We start from the raw sequence: 18056 nt of genomic DNA, 5'->3' as shown, positions 1-18056 counted from the left end.
TTTAATTCTAAAACTCTGTATTTTTATATTTGTAACTAGTCGGCTTAAACTCCACAAGCTGCGGCTAGTTCCCTATGTTTATATTACTATATATATACATTTGTTCTATTCTCTTTCACCTATATCTTGTATCTTGTGCGTTAGCTTCGTGTGAACGTTTCGCGCTTCTGAAATTCTGTTTTGAGCTTACTCCATCATCAGGCTTCTAGATTATATTATTTCCTTCTATATATAAATATGTATAAGCCTTAGGATTGTCGTAACCTCTGATTAACCTTTGTCTTATGGCTAGAGGTAAGGTTAGGGTAATTGGGGTGTTACATTTAATGGTATCAGAGTGGTTCGTCCTCGTGAGCCTGAGGGATGGACCGATTGTGCTTCATTGCATACTCTGGATCATTTTTCTTTCATGCTATTTAGGATATCTACTTGATATATCATAGCATGCTTGTTTGTGAGTACCTTTGGGGATAATTGAAGCACTAGGCTTGAGGTATTGAGACTGATCACCTCGGTATCGATTGTTTGGTGTAAAAAAGAAACCCGAAGGGCAACTCACGGATGAGGTCGATCACGTTACATGGAGAGGTAATGAGGATGGCTATCTTAGCCTATGCGTTACGAGTTCAGCGTGTTCCGAAAAAATCTGTTCGTGGAGTTGCGGCATATCGGATGATGGGTGCGGCTTAACACTTGTGGCAACTGAAGTAACGAGTGACGCTTTTGCAGTTTTTACTTAAGATTTTCAATTTCTAGATGGTATGGTTTGGATTCTTGTTAAAAAGGTTTTAAAGCTTAAAACGATTTTGAAAATTTGTTTGAAACTGTTGAAAATAGTTTGAAAAAACTGTTGGTTTGATTTATTGGTAATGGGTTGAGAGTTGGTAACGATTTAATGTTAAAGTTGGTTGGATTTTGAAACTGATTTGACATTGAAATTATTTGATATTGAAGTTGGATGAGAATGGATTGGAAAACATGGTTTTGGTTGGGACCCGAAAAAGGTGGCAAAGTCCAAGTTTTAGGGGAGATACTGCCAAAATTTTTATGAAATTTAAGATTTTGTTTTAAGAATGTGATTTAGAAAAGGAATGAATTTGAGAGGTTCTATTACTTGGTTCTTGATTTATTAAGAAATAGATGTTTTTCAAGTTTAATCTGTCTACGGGAAGTGGATGTTTTAAGATTGATTTAAATGAGAAAGAACCTATGTTTTGAAGTTTGATTAAAGAAGTACTTTTGGAAGAGTTTTAGTGGATTTTAAAAGAAGTTGAACTTTGATTAATTAGGTTCGTTTTGCCTTTGAAGTTTTCTTTAAATTTTGACTCAGCAAGATTAAACAACTCCGAGCCTTGGAAAGGTTTCCGATTTACGAACGAAATGAAATTGGCTTTTAAGCATTTTGGTTTTGAAAGTGGCTCGGAACTTTTGGCCTACATGCCTTGATTTTGATTTTAAGTCTCCATTTTAAATGGTTTCAATTTGAGTAATTATGATTCCAAGGATTTCTAAAGAGTTTAAGAAGTGAGGCAGGTTATTCTTCCCTAGAGTCTTGTGTCATCTCAAAGAAAGTTCCGTTTTAAGGTGATGATTGAAAGTCTCTTGGAAGTTTTGTAAAATGTTATATTGAGTGACTAAGATTTGAAAGGAAATTGATTTTGAGGAAAAGTTGAATTATGAGTTTGAAGAGATTTGAGAAATAAAAAGTGACTTATGGCTTGAATAATGATTGGTTCGATATTGATCTTATTTTGAAGGATATTGTTTAAAAAGAAAAAGTGAGTTCTATGATTTTATCAATTTGTGAACTTGGTTTCTAAATTATCTTGTTGAATGCGAATTTAAATTGAAAAGTTTTATCCGAGGAAACCGTGATTTCAAGTATTTGACTTACGAACAAATGATTTTGACTCCTTTGAAAAAGCGTTAACAAAGAATGTGTTTAGATTGAACTTATTTTGAAGGTTTTGAAAAGTATTACAAAATCGGTATTTGTTTTAAGGAAAACTTCGGGTGCGCAATGACGATAATCAGAGTGATGCAGCAGAAGGCGAAAGAAAACATCGACACGGTGGGGCGTTTTGATAGGGATATGTCGTGTAACTCGGATTTTTGAGGGCAAAAATCTTTTTAAGGAGGGGAGGATGTAAGAACCCGAGTTTTTCACGCAAAACCGTTTTTATAAAAATAATGATTTTAGTGCTAAGAATAGATTCAAAATTTAGAAGTTTTAATTTGAAATTATAAAGGTGAAATTTGGTTTCAATGGATTTTTCTGAGTCAGAAAATGTATTTTCTGAGAAAAAATTGCGAACCGACAAATGAACCGGTTGAACCGATTTAAGTCTGTCTGGTACTGTGTTTTTAGAAAAATAATATCTTGGAAAATTGATTTATTGTTTTGAAAGGATAAAAATAATTTAGAATTGAAAATCGGACACTAATCTTAAAGGTTTTGGCCCAAAGTGGGCCAAACGGACCAAAAACGCTAACGGGTTGGACCGGACCCAAACCGGGCCAAGGTCCAACATATATAAGCTCATTTAATCAGCTTTGAGTTCATTTTTTCAGCCCTAAGAGAGAGAGGGCCGCGGTTTTTAGAGAGGAGAGGAGAAGAGGGATGACACTATTCATCCTCCACTTCCGGGAGCCATAACTTGAGCTACGGAGCTCTGATTGACGAGCCATTTATAGCCACGCGAAGCTCTTGATGAGCTCTTCTCTTCTATCGAAGAAAATATGGTAAGGAATTTTGTTCTAATTCCCAGTTTCCAGCCCTAACTTCTGCGTATTTTTGGGTTTAGTACTTGAGTAAGTTTTGTGGTTTTGCTTGTTTAGGTGATCTCTAGTAGCTGGTAAATGTTGGATTTTACCCCTAATCTCGTTGGATAAGGTAAGGTTCCACTAAACCCTTGTGTTTAGTTGTTTTGTGTATATTAGGTTTTGATGTTGGTATATATATGTGATATTAGATTGAGTTTTGGTGTTTGTTGGAGTTGGTTGAGGCTTTGGATCAAGTTTGGTGGCTTCATTTGGTATTTGGTGCGTTTGAGAATCGGCCAAGGTATGGTTTCGGTTTTCTTTATGTAATATGTAATGTTTCTAGACACTTAGGCTAGTTGACCCTAAGATAGGATTGAATGATATTGGTGTATGAATACTTATATGTGAACTGATGTAATTGTTGGTGTTAGGGAGTATTGATGATTGGTGTTATTGATGATGATTGATAAATGAAGTGATGGTGTTATGTGGAATAAATTTAAATACTCGTAATAATGATTATATGATTTGATGAGGTTGTTGTTATTTAATGATTTATGATGAATATTGAGGTGGATGGTATTTAATGATCATGAAGGTTGATGAGGAATGTGTGGTTTATTGTTGTTGATGAGGGATTGATGATTATTGAGAGTGAGGAGGAATTGTAGTGATTTTTAATATTGTTGATGGTTGGTACTGATTATAAGAGTTATGATGGTTGTTGATATTGAGAAAATTGAGCATGAGTATTGATATTTATTATGGTTGTTGAGAGTTATTGGTATTGTTGATGATTATTTATGAGTTGTGTTGATTATGGTAAATGATGGTGTTGGCGTATGATGTGGAAAATTGGGTAATGATGATTTGAGGATTGTTAATGGTTGATGGGGTTAGTTGATGTTAATGAGGTTAATGGAAAGTGGAAAATGTGAATTTGGTGAGAATTGGAATTGTTGAATGATTTAGAAGGTTGTGTGATTGAGAAAATGGTTGAAGTAGTGTTTAATATGAGTTTTGGGCTGTTTTGGTTTTCAAAATTTATTGAATTTGGTTTATAATTAAAGATTATTGAAAACCCTTTGATTTGATATAAAGTTTGTAAAATTTGGAATTTTGTAGAGGAGGTTATGATCATTCAAAGGTTGGTGTCGAAATCTGAAAATTCTGCAGAGTTACAGAATTTTGGGATATCTGGTATGTGCGCACGCACAGCCTTGTGCGCATGCACAGGCAGGGATGGGCGTGTTGTTTGCAGCACTAGCACAGCTTGTGTGCGTACACGCCAATGAGGGTTTACAACCTGTGCGCACGCACAGCCCTGTGCGTACGCACAAGTTGGAAAAGTAAATGCCTGTGCATACGCACACCTCTATGCGTACGCACACATCTTAAAATCTTCTGGGCGTGCACGCGCGCACCGCTGTGCGTACGCACACGTCCTGTTTTATAACTTAAACTTTGTTTTTAAACTATTTCACTTTTTCAACAAGATTGTATACTTCTGTGATACCATTTTAAGACTTTTGGGTTTAATTTTGGGTATTAGAACATGGGAATGACCTTTAGAAGCTTTAGTTAGTTTTTCTTGGAAAGTTAGCAAACGGAGGTTTAGGTTTCTAGTGTATTGAGGATGAGTTAGTTGATAGAGAAAGGAGAATGGTGCATATGGTGGTTGTTGATAATGAATTGGGAAACTAATGAACTATTGAGTTGGAATGGAAAATATGAATTGAGGATGGTTGAGATGAGTCGAGGACTCGAAGAAAATGATGATCTTGATGAATATGGAGAATTGGTAACTGAAAGTGATTTGAGATGAGAAATGGTGATGACTGGTGATGATGTGAGGTTGATGAGCTTGTTGAATGTGGAGAGTGTGCCAGGCACTATATCCTTGGGTTAAGTACGATGAGAACTTAAAGAGGAATGATGATCTTGTGAATGTGGAAAGTGTGCCAGGCACTATATCCTTGGGTTAATTATGATAGTGTGCATGGTATCATGTCTCTAGGATTGGATTATGATTGATAATCTTTTCTGCAGCAAGAGTGTGCCAGACACTATATCGTTGGGTTATGCATGCAAGTGTACCCGGCACTATATCCATGGGTAAATAGAGTGTGCCCAGCACAATATCCGTGGGTCAATAGAGTGTGCCCGACACTATATTCGTGGGTGCGGCAGAAAAGTGACATCCGAAAGGATGTGTCGGGTTGGCATTTATGGACCGACAAGTGATATCGCGAGCCAATAGGATAGCATTCATCATATGCATCTTTTATGTGCTTGTTTGCTTTGATTACGTGAGTTTGCCTAATTGTATAACATGCCTATTTGCTTACTTGAACTACTTGCTTTATATGCTTCTACTTGTATTTTATTTGTTTGCATTAATTATGATTGTCTGGTGCTGAGGAGGTTAGGTAGGCGGTGGTGATGGGATCACATGGAGGTAAGGTTGGCAAAGGCTGTGGGATACAGCGGTGTGATTAGTGTTAGTTAGAATCTCCCTAAGTTTAGATAACCCTGGTTTATGGTTTAAGTTCTTTTATTTATTTTGCTCTAAGCTTGAATATCAGTATGTGGTGTGAAGTTTTAGGATTGCCTTTGGCGTCCCAGAGCCTTACATCTTACATCATTGGGCACTATTACCATACTGAGAACCTCCGGTTCTCATTCCATACTTTGTTGTTGTTTTTCAGATGCAGGTCGTAATCTACTTTGGTAAAATTGCGGATATGGTGACAAAGCGGAGTATGGTTCCTCCTTGGTTTAATTTATTTTAATTTGTTATAGTTACTCTCACATCTTTTGTATTTTATCTTTATGGCCTTATAGGGTATGTTGAGAGATAGGTTGTATAAGCTGTTTTAATTCTAAAACTCTGTATTTTTATATTTGTAACTAGTTAGCCTAAACTCCGTAAGCTGCGGCTAGTTCCCTATGTTTATATTAGTATATCTATACATTTGTTCTATTCTCTTGCACCTATATCTTGTATCTTGTGCGTTAGCTTCGTGTGAATGTTTCGCGCTTCGAAATTCTGTTTTGAGCTTACTCCTTCATCAGGCTTCTAGATTATATTATTTCATGCTATATATAAATATGTATAAGCCTTAGGATTGTCGTAACCTCTGATTAACCTTTGTCTTATGGCTAGAGGTAAGGCTTAGGGTAATTGGGGTGTTACACCATTAGTGGAGTTTGCTTATAATAATAGCTACCATGAAAGTATTGGAATGGCTCCATATGAGGCTCTATATGGTAGGAAATGTCAATCTCTACTATGTTGGTACAAAATTGGAGAAAGAAGTCTGTTAGGGCCTGAAATGATAGCTGAAACTACTGAGCAAATAAAGAAGATTCGTAGCCGAATGCTTATAGCCCAAAGCCGTAAGAAAAGTTATGCTGATCAAAGGCGAAAGCCTTTGGAGTTTGAAGAAGGGGAGCATGTTTTTCTGAAGGTTACACCAACTACTGGAGTGGAAAGAGCTATTAAGACCAAGAAACTGAATTCCCGTTATATTGGACCATTTGAAATCCTAAAGAGAATTGGGCCGGAAGCTTATAGAATTGCTTTACCGCCATATCTTTCGAACTTGCACGATGTGTTTCATGTATCACAGTTTCGGAAGTATACTCCTGACGCAAGTCATATTCTGGAACCGGAACCGATTCAGGTAAGAGAAGACCTAACACTCCCAGTAATTCCGGTGAGAATTGATGACACTAGCATTAAACGATTACGCGGGAAGGAAGTATCATTGGTAAAAGTAGCTTGGAGTCAAGCTGGTATCAAAAAACATACTTGGAAACTCGAATCATATATGCAGAAAGACTACCCACATCTCTTTTCAGGTACTAAATTCGAATTTTGAGGGCAAAATTCTTTGTTAGGTGGGTAGGATGTAAACCCCGTTAAATTAGTAAATAATTAGTCAATAAATTAGTTTTTAATAAAGAAGATTAGAAATGTGAATATTATATTAAATTAGGATAGAGCTCATCGAAACGAGAATTTTGACACCAATTTCGAAAAAAAACGGCCCAAAATTGGACCGAACGGGGCGAACCCGTTGAATTGGGCCCAAACCGGGCCGTCAGTCCAACCGGACTAACATATTAAATGAGCCCAAAAAGCCCTTCTCTTCCTCATTTCCTCTTAATGCAGCGTGAAAGCCTTCTAGGGAAGGAGAGAAGAGAAACCTCCCCGAACGTTTACGGTAACTTCAATTTGTCGTAACTTCTCCGTCCGAGCTCCAATCGCCACACCGTTTACGGCCACGCATTCACCGTGTCGAGCTCTACGTTTCTACCAACAATTTCATAGGTAACCCGCTATTTTATCTCATCCTCTTCTTCCCCAATTTTTGGAAAATTAGTGGAGATATTGAATTTCTTTGTTCTTTGATGTTTTAGGATCCAATTAGCTTGAGAAAAATGTTCACTCTTGCTTATGTGAAGCTTGGGTAAGGTAAGGATACGATAATTTTATTTAATTTTTATTAAATTTGAGCTTTGAGTATTAAACTGGGTATATATGTGTTATAAATGTGTATTAGGTTGTGAATAAATAATTGGAGCTTGAAATTGTGAATATTCGAATTTGGAGGAACCTGAGCCTAGTGTTTACTGAATTTTGGAAGGGTTGTGTTTGTTTTAAATAAGTTACTTTGATCACTACGAGGGAATCGGCCAAGGTATGATTTAGGTTTCTTGCATTTAATATATAATGTTCTGTGAAAACTTAAGCTAGATGACCATAGGATAAGTTTAAATGTAGGTGAACATTAAATATTTAGTAATTTGTTAATGAATATGTTTGGTTGGTGTTTGTTGGATAATTGATGATTTGGGGAAGTATGGACTTGTGGTATGTTTATGATGATAGATTGGTCAACTATGGTTTTTGGTTGGGATTGATTGATGGACTTGAATATTGAAAGTGTATTATTGTTGATTTGAAAATGGGTATTGTGCTGATTGTTGAATGATGAGGAAGGGGAATGTTACATTGAAGAATGCAGATTAGTGGTAAAGGGAAAGGAGTTTTTGATGAAAATTGAGGTTTGGGTGCTTTTGCAAAGGTTGGTTTTTGGCCGAACTTCGGCGAGGCATAACTTGGCTCCCAGATCCTCAATTTGTTTCCAACTTGTTTTAAAATAAAAATTGGATTCGTGAGTTTTATGCCACTCGAAGAACGGGTGAAAAATATTGTAAATCGAAGAAGTTATGGGAATTTGAAAGTTGTACCTACAAACTATCCTGTTTTAACAGCTTTGCTTCCCAGCTACTACAACTTTGCCTTATTTTTTTTAAAGGACGTACGCCCACGCGTACGCATGGAGTGGACTTTTGGCGATGCGTATACGACTTGTCCCATGCGTGCGCGTGAGAAGCAAACAAGCATGTCCACGTGTACGCGTCACCCACGCGCACGAGCTGCAGTTTTACATCCCATGCGTTCGCGTGAGCCACGCGTACGCGTAGACTCCATTTCAGCAAACATGATTTTTAACGTTTTAAACTGAATTTCAAACCTTTAAACCTCTATTTTCATTCCTTTAATTATTAATAATAGTGTTAAACTTGATATTCAGACGAAGTTAGGAAATGGGGATAACTTAGAAATGAAGTAAAGCTGTAAAGTGATGAATTGACTATAAAATGTTACGGATGATCATGTATGATACTTGACCTGATAATCAAATGAATGATCATGTATGATACTTTGCTTGAAAGATTAAATGATCTAAGATACGAGATTCTTTGGGTAAGTACTGTGGCTTGCCACCATGTGTACCAGGTTGAAAACTCGATACTCTGTTGACCCTACGATGTAAGGGTGACTGTGCACTATAAATTCCTGGGAATGTTAACCCCCATTGAGCAATATTAATTATTTGAGAAAAAGCTATGCATAGACTCTTGGGGATATACGTCAAGGGACAGTCTAAGGTTTTCAGACTTGTCGGGTTGGCTGGATAACTGACAGATGAGCCTCATCAGCCATAGGACAAGCATGCATCATATGCATTCTACTTGAACTACTTGTTTGTGCATTAACTTGGTAGGCACTTGCCATGCTAAATGTATATTTGTTACCTGCAGTATTTGTAACCTTCTTGTGCTTGCTTTTGTCTGTTTAACTGTCTGTGAAATACTGATGGAGATGGAGGTATGGAGTAATGGAAGTATGGGATTTAGATTTAAGGTTAAGTTAAGTCAGGTTTAGATACTCTTAGAAAACTACCTTTTTATGCCTTCTATTTAATACTTTAAGCTCTATAATATGAGTGTCGGCGTTCTAGGATTGCCTTTGGTATTCCCAGGACCTTATATCTTTTGTGTGTGGCACCTTTACCATACTGAGAACCTCCGGTTCTCATTCCATACTATGTTGTTGTTTTTCAGATGCAGGTCGAGAGGCATCTCGTTAGGCGTCTGGACCCCTGAGGCGAAGTGGTTACTGAGTTATTTTGTTGTGCAGTGTTGTATATGTATGTACTTAGTTTTCTCTCCGCATAACTTATTCTTTTGATCCTCTTAGAGGTTTATGGAGAGGCAGGATTTTGTTTATGTACATTTGGGTTTTGGATATGTATATATATGTGTAAATATTCTCCGGCTAGTCTTGACTTCACGGGTTGAGTTAGGAGGTTGTTATTTCGTATCTTTGGCACTCTATTCCTACTTTTATAATCTTGTGTTTGATGGTTATAACCTTCTTAGCACGCAAGTTTACTCATTTCTTGAGCGTTGCGCTTTTATTTCGCGATTTTTATTTCCCCTATTCTTCAAGGCTCCTAGTATATTACAATCTTTCTGCTATTATATGTACACATTTTATTTTAGAGGTCGTAATACCACACCACCTCTGTTTTTCGACTTAAGCGTAAAGCTTAGTGTGGTAGGGTGTTACATTACGCGCGAAACACTTGATGGCTTCAATTCGATGAAAACCCTGAACGTTAAGCACAACATTAATCACAACGCTCGTAAACCAAACCGATTGCAGTGTGCCCTAACCCAGAATCGGATAGGACGGAAGCTGTTGTTGGACTGAAGAGAGCAGGCAAGTTCGAACAACTGGAAGGAAGGGACATGAACAGTCGGTCAGGCAGTACTAACAGGGTTTGCGTAGGTATGATTTTCCTCCTTCCTTTGACTATGGTAGCTCTCCTCGTAGTGGTTAGTTTTGGGTTAGAAGGTTTAGGTCTTGGTAGTCTGTTGATGGTTGAAAAGAGGCAATGTGTGTTGAGACTAGGGATTAGCATCACTGTGAAATACGGAGGTCTGTGTGATTCGTCTTTTTAATTTTGTTTTCTGTTGTTGTAATGTTCTGATAGTAATTTACTCAGGGTGTTGGAGAAGACAATGGGTTATTTTAAAGTGAAAGTCTACCATGGAGGATGGTTTACTTATTAGAACGGTCCATTACAGTATGTGGGAGGAGAAACAACAGTGATAGAAGAGATTGATGGTGATCGGTGGTCCGTATTTGAAGCTTATGTGGAGCTAAAGCACTTTGGTTACGTGGAGGAGAATATCCCATCATTGTGGTTCAAGGATTCGACACATGAAGACATGGAGAAAAATTTGAAGTTGTTTAAAAGTGATGCGGATTCCATTGTCATGTGTAAAATAGCAGAGTTGAGAGACTATGTAGAGTTGTATGTTGTCTACAAGGTTGAGGAGGAAGACGTGTTTCCTGCTGCTGGCTACATTGATGTTGGGGAGAAAGATGGGATGGTTGACATAAGTGAGGGGCAAGATCTGGTTGTGTATGGTGGAGTAGAGGAGGGGTGAAACCAATCTGAACCAGGTCCTGCTGATTCTGGGGCAAAGCAGAGGGACAATGAAGTTAATCAGGAAGTTGAGTGTGGTAATTCTAGTGACAGTGACAGTCTCGATTCAGAGTATAAACCATCTGGAGAAGAGGACGACAGTGAATATGATTTGCACTTTATCGACAGTGATGATGAGCTTGATCCTGATGTAAGTGGGTTTCAAGATGTGAATGTCATGAATAAAAAACGCAGGGCTGTGAAAAAGAAGGGTGTAGCAAATGAGGACTTTGAAAATGATGAGGGAGGAAACAGTGATGACTTGGATTTGGACCACGAGATTGGGGCTCAGAGCATCAGGGAGTGAGGTATCCAGTTCACAAGGCACAAAAAGATATAAATCAATACAAGTGGGAAGTTGGCACAGTGTATGCATCTCGGGAGGAGTTCAAGGACACTGTGACTGCTTATGCTGTGCATACCGCAAGGGCAATCAGGTTTAGGAAGTGTGATCTGAAGAGGGTTAGGGTTGTGTGTTCGGGAGATTGTCCTTTTTGGTTGTATGCTGCAAAAATCGGAGATGAGGATACTTGGCAGCTCCGCAGCATGAATTTGACTCACACATATACACAAGCACATAGGGTGGGGATTTTACACTCGAAATGGATCGACAAGGTGTTTAAGAAGAAGGTTGAAGCAAATCCCAAGGTGAAGATAAGGGAGTTGGTTTCAAAGGCACAAAAAAAGTGGAACTTGACTGTCACTAAGTCATTGGCAAGTAAGACTAAGCAGATTGAACTGGATGAAATTAAGGGAACCTTTCGAGAGTAGTATAAGAGAATTTATGACTATGGACAGGAGCTCTTGAGGGCAAATCCAGGCTCCTCTGTTCACATACAAGTGCAGAGGTCCCCAGATCTTGATAATGAAGCACCAGCCTCATCCATGACCAATTACTGCATCTTCCAGAGGATCTACGTGTGCTTGGAAGCATGCAAGCAGAGCTTCCAGCATTGCAGGTCCTTCATTGGTGTAAATGGTTGCTTTTTGAAGACACCCTAGGGAGGACAATTACTCACTGCAATTGGTTGGGATCCGAATGATCAAATACTTCCCATTGCATATGCGGTTGTAGAGGCCGAGACCAAGGACTCATGGACTTGGTTTCTAACTCATCTTGCATCTGATATTGGGCTTGAGAAGATGGGAAGATCCACCTTCATGTCTGACCAACAGAAAGTAAGCAAACTTCACTTCATTTACATTGTGAATTATTGCAACTCAAGTCTCCCTAACTATATGCTCGTTGATTTCATGAGTGCAGGGTTTGTTGCCAGCATACGACGATGTTATACCAGGAGTGGACAATCGCTTCTGTGTGAGACACTTATACAGCAACTTCAGGAAAAGGTTTCCAGGGTTACAATTGAAGCAACTGATGTGGAAGTGTGCTAAGCGACTCATTAGAAGGATTGGGAGAGGTATATGGCCGAACTGATAGTTGTGAATCAGGAAGCTTTTTGGTACCTAAATACTATCCCTCCTAGGTATTGGTCTAGATCTAGGTTCACCTATAACTCTAAAATAGATACACTGGTTAACAACATGCCTGAGAGCTTTAATTCTGCCATAGTTGATGCTAGAGAGAAGCCTATAGTTACGATGTTAGAGGAGATCAGGGTTAAACTAATGACTAGGTGGGCAGAAAATAGGAAACTTGCACAGAATTATTCAGGGACAATCTTACCTAAGATTAGAATCAGGTTGGAGAAGAGGTCTAGGTCAGTTGGGGAGTGGCAGTCATACTGGTCTTCAGCTTAGAAATGAGGTTGTTAACGGTTTAGACAAGTTTGCTGTTGACTTAGGCACTCAAGAATGTTCATGTAGAATGTGGCAGATGAGTGGCATACCTTGTGTCCATGCTATTAGTTGTATCAAATTCAAGGGGCTTGAATTGGAACCTTTTGTGGATGGCTGTTATAAGAAAGAAGCGTACTCGAGGTGCTATGAGTCAGTCATACACCCCTTGAACGGACCAGATCTTTGGGAGAGAACAGCACATCCTGATGTTATGCCACCCCCCTATAGAAGGCCTAGTCGCAGGCCAGTGAAAAAGAGGAGATCAGCTGCTGGAGATGAAGAACAGAGCAGCCGCACTCACTTGTCAAGGAAGGGGAAGAAACAAAGGTGCTCTATATGTGGATCTGTTGGACACAACAAAAGCAGATGCCCTAAACCTATTGAGAATTTGGTATGATTTTTTATTTTTCTTCCTGCTAGTTATTGGTCTGTCTTAAGCATAATATTGTTGTGGTAAATTGCAATTGTTTATGTGGCCCAACATTCAAAGAACAAAGGTAAATAGCAGAAGGAAAGCACCAAATCACAGCCTCTAACTGCCAAGGGAGGAAGGAAGACTGCCTCTTCCTAGCCCATTCCTAAACTAGCTGTCAAGAGAAAAGTTGCTTCAGCAACATAGCCACCATCTTCAGCCCAATCCAACAATGCAGCACAGCCAAAAAGGCCTAGAGGCAGGCCCAAGAGAACCACTAAACCCAACTGTTCAACCCAACATGATCCACAACCCAAGAAGCTTGCCAGCCCAACAAGTTTAGCACCTCCTTCATCCTCATCACAGCTAACCACCAGAACTCTTCCTTCATCTCAGCCAACCCTTGCCACATCTTCAAGCCAACTTGTTGGCCTCTTTTCTGCTAGGCTTTCTGGAGCACCTCACATTTCTCCAAAAAACTGAAGTTAATGGCAAAGTTGCCTCCAAAAAAATGGGGATTGCTTTAGGAAAATGGAAAACTTAGCACCGTATTGTCATGATTGTATATGATGCATGTTGGCTTATTTTGAGTTTTGTTTGTGTTAAGTTTCTGGTACTGTCAGTGTGACTTGTTAGCTACTTTTTGTTGGTGATATTTTGCCTATGAGCATATGAGTGTTGTACTTAATTACTAGCTTGGACCAGCCAACCCTTTTGGGATTAACTCTGGGTGTGAAACACTGTTTATTATGTATGTTATTATGACATTTACCATGTTGAGTTAAGCTTGTCTTTGTTTCATGTTTATGATATTGTTATGGAATTATTCAGTAATGAAAATCAGGTATTTGCCAACCAAAAATTCTACTCACATTTTAAGAATCAACCATGCTTACATAATTGTTATTCATACATGTTGAAAACTATTTCAATAGAACAGATTCAGGAAACTCACCTAATAAATAAATCCTAGCACAATTTACCTACAACAATAACAACATCTTACTCCTACACCTTTTTCATACCAGGTTCAATGGAATTACACACTGTGGCCTTACCATAGAAAAATTCTACAGCAGCAAATACAGAAACCTAACCTATCCAAAAAACTCTAACACAGCAACGACCATTAGCTTCCACTCTGCCGCTTTCGTTCTTGATTTCAGCGAGAAAACCTTCCTCCTTATTCTTGCAATTTCTGAGTGTTCCACCTCTGTCTCTGGATCTGTCCAACGAAAGAAGTTGCAGCCTTGATGCACCTACACATTATCACCGTGTTCACTCTCCAATCCATCACCCAAACAACTCAATTCAAAAGAAAAGAAAAAAACAAACCTCATAGTAAACACAGTCCCAGAATCTGCAACCAGGGTTCTCCTTGGTCTCCGAGGTTCGCAACATCGGCCTCTCACCATAGGAACAAAGTAGCAACCTACCATGCGAGGAAGATTTGCTTCTAGACGAGATTGAGCTTTGGACAGCCATGGCGTTCTCCCTCCACGAGGTTGACGATGGTAGAATCTGCAACAGTAGGAGATTGAAACCACTTTACCCTTTTTTTTCCATTACATATATATTTATAATGCTTTTCCTTTTTTTATATTAAACATATTTTTATTATGCTTGTCTGTTGTAATAACTATTCGTAACGATGAAAAAAGCATTTATGTCCGAAAAAAATAGAAAGGACGATGTTAAATGGAAATGTAATATTAAGGACGATTGTAAATAAAAAAATTAAATTAGGGACGATTTCGATTCTGATCCTCAACGTTAGAGACCAAAACAATACTTATCTCTAATAATAATAATAATAATAATAATAATAATAATAATAATAATAATCCTACAATTTTAACCAATAAAAACTGTGTCCCAAATCAATTTAAAAATGTAAATTTCATATTATACATACAGCAACTTATTTAATGATAAATTCTTAAATTTAATTCAAATTCGTGATTAATTTTTATCAGCAAAATTAGGGGATAATAACATAAAAAAAAATGTGCCCCTGAAGTATTGGGGAGAGAAGAAATAAAAGGTTAATGCCTAGGATCCCACAATGGGCGTGAACCGTGAACTATGAACTATGAACTATCACCTGTCACCTCCATGTTATGTGTGCGCTTCCAAAGGTAGAAACCATGGACCACATTGTCAGTTAGATTGGGCCTTTGCCACGTACACATCTGACCTTTTATTCGGTTCATGAATCATGACCCTCTATCAAGTGCTTCATACTTCTAAAATCTATAGTCTTAAGAGGCTGGAGAAATCAAATCTTTCTAAGTGTTTCTCTGAAATAATTTAAATTTTAGTGAGGTGATAGGTAAAATAATATTAGAATTTCTCTGCACTTAATTTTAAAATTTGAGCTTTTTTATATATAGAAATTTAATATTTATATTTAAAAAATAAATTTAGCTAATTTGTCTTCTAAGAACACATTTTAAACATACAATAATAAAAATTTTTTAAGGTTTTAATGTATGTATTCAATATATTAAAAATATAAAAAAATTTAATAAATTTAATAAAATAATTTTTTATGTTGTTTTTAACCTATACCTTTAGGACACCAATTAAAAAAACTTTTAAAAAAATTTGACTAAGATTGATAGTATATCTTCAATAAAATTGATAAAAAAAATTATGAGTTGTTAAACTTGTACTCATTAATTATATATATATATATATATATATATATAACAATGCTATGATGACTATCATTACTGTGAATATGATGATTATACAATTTTATCAATACTTAAAAAATATTTTTTAATTTTAAAAATAAATATAAAATATGTTGTAAAATTATAAAAAAAGATCATTTTAATTTTAACAATATTTTTTAAATGTTATTAATATTGTATAGTCACTATAGTTATTATAATAAGGTGAATGCTATGGTGTCTAAAAAGTGGTGCATATTTATTAAAAAAAGGTTAAAAAATAATATTTAATTTAAAATATATAAAAATAAATTATTTTTAAAAATTCAAAACTTACCACAAAAAATAAGTTAGTCCAAAGTTAGACAACAATTGATAGACACCATAAAATTGGCCTTATAATAATAGTCACTATAAACACACACACTCTCTATTTATGAAATTGATTCATGACAAAGATAAGGCTACTTTTTTTTTGCCATATCATGTCTAGTTCATAGTTAGGTTAGAGGCCCTTTTTGCAGTGTTTGTTATGTGCGGCATGCAGTTGAATTTGTTATTGAAGACTTTAGAAATAGATAGATAAGGCATGTTTTTATAGCGAAAGGGGACAGCGCACTAATAATAATAATCTTGAAGCTAGCATTGTCTTTTGTTAATAAGGGTTTTGAGGTGGGGTAATTTCTTTGCATGCTTTCTCAACTCTTTTTAAGTAGTCTTTTCATGTTATTATTGCCATTGGCGACATATATATGCACTCTCAACCATTATTATTGGCGATATATATATATATATGATCATCAAATTGAAACTATTAGGGTATTAGCTAGCTAAGCTAGTTGCATTGTTGTCTCCAAGTATATTTATAATTCTAATTAGTCACACTATGTTTCATTCTCTCGCTAGGGTTTGCCTTCCACACCCTCAAAATAATGTGACTTTGGTTAAAATAATCATATTATATTAGAAATAAAGTTCGATTATCAAACGAGGTATAGCTCAAATAGCATAATTTTTTATTTTTATCTCTAAAAGTCTTGAATTTATTTGGGTCTTATTTCTAACTTTAGAAAAAAAAAGGTTCAATTATAGTCCATAAAATTTCAATGCGTTATTTTGTTTAATCAATTATATTAGTTATGCACTAAAAATTAATTATTTATATAAAATATATATTAAAATATATAATATATATTAAAAATATAAAATAATATATATTTATGTATAATATATAATGATAAAATTAATAATTAATTTTTGTGTGTATTTAATATTTTTGTATTTGAATGTATATAATTGATGAAGATATAAAGTTTTCCCGCACATGCAATTTCTTTACATTAGCAGCAGTAGTAGTAAAGTTCGAATATAATATCTAAGAATGCAGATATAATATATGATGGCTAATTTGGTAAATTAATATATAAATAATATTTTTGAAAGGTTTAATGTTAATTTCTTAAAAAATAAGGGTTGTAGTTCGATGACGACCAAAGGCTTAGGAGGGATAAATTATACTACGGGATTTGTGTCCGTTTTTCTTTTTTCAATGTAATTTATATATAAATATATATATGAATGCTTTTTATTAGAATTTAATCTCCCATTTAAATTTTTTTTTCTTGGTCGAATATGATTATGTTTTATTGAGGTTTAGTTTTAACTTTTAGAAAAATGGACTAAAGCTTGAGGAGACATGAATAAGTCTGTGGCAACTGCTGTACCCATTAACAAATGTAAGGTTATTTCTTCTTAAAAGAGAATGTTAATTTTTAAATATATATATATATATATATATATATATATATAAATTACTTTGATTAAATTTGCTAATGTGCTTTAGTTCGTAGACTTATGAGTTAAGGCTTTCTGACTAAGTCTTCAGTATATTATATTGATAATCGATAAAAGAACGGTGGAAACTCAGATGCAAGCTGCAGTCAACTTCACGTGAAGTTGATATCTGAGAGTCGTTAGATAAATGACTAAATTTTTATCTAACAACTCTCAGATATCAACTTCACATTAAGTCGATTTCACCTGAGTTTTCACCTAAAAGAACGATATCAAAATGAGCACTTCGCACGTAAACAAATAAAGTAAAAAAAAAGGATAAAGTTATGCACCACGCACTTATTAAAATGTAGGGCATAGAAGAACCTAAATAGACCTATAAATTAGAGATATGAAATTCTATTGTTGTTATAAGAAACTTGTTTAGATCAATTATTCTGAATTTGAAACATGTTTCATCACATGCATGCTTTGACGAACTTTAACAATACATAGTGCGCATACATGGAGGATGCAATATGATTGACATTGATTATTGATAATTGAAGTAAAAATATATATATATATATATATATATATATATATATATATAGGATGGGAGGTGAAGTCTATATTCCTATGCAGGATAAGATATACCTTAGCTTATTTGAACCTTTTGATCATATGCATGTGCACACAACTACGCTCATTTCCTACTACAATCACAATGCAATGTCATGCTACTCCTAGCAAAGTTAATTTCTTACCTACACCTAC

The 18056-nt window shown here is 36.0% G+C and overlaps 1 protein-coding gene across 1 annotated transcript; it reads right to left on the bottom strand.

The window, feature by feature from the left end:
• Positions 1-13925: 13925 nt before the first annotated feature.
• LOC107646298 (uncharacterized) lies at positions 13926-14313 on the bottom strand. Its single transcript, XM_016350490.1, has 2 exons — positions 14164-14313; positions 13926-14087 (listed from the first exon to the last, which is right to left on the bottom strand). The coding sequence occupies exons 1-2, from the start codon at positions 14311-14313 to the stop codon at positions 13926-13928; spliced, it is 312 nt and encodes a 103-aa protein (XP_016205976.1).
• Positions 14314-18056: the final 3743 nt, after the last annotated feature.

Source organism: Arachis ipaensis, chromosome B6, assembly GCF_059453495.1.
Source record: "Arachis ipaensis isolate K30076 ecotype BB chromosome B6, ASM5945349v1, whole genome shotgun sequence".
NCBI lineage: Eukaryota > Viridiplantae > Streptophyta > Magnoliopsida > Fabales > Fabaceae > Arachis > Arachis ipaensis.
This window is presented reverse-complemented; position numbering and strand designations above follow the sequence as displayed.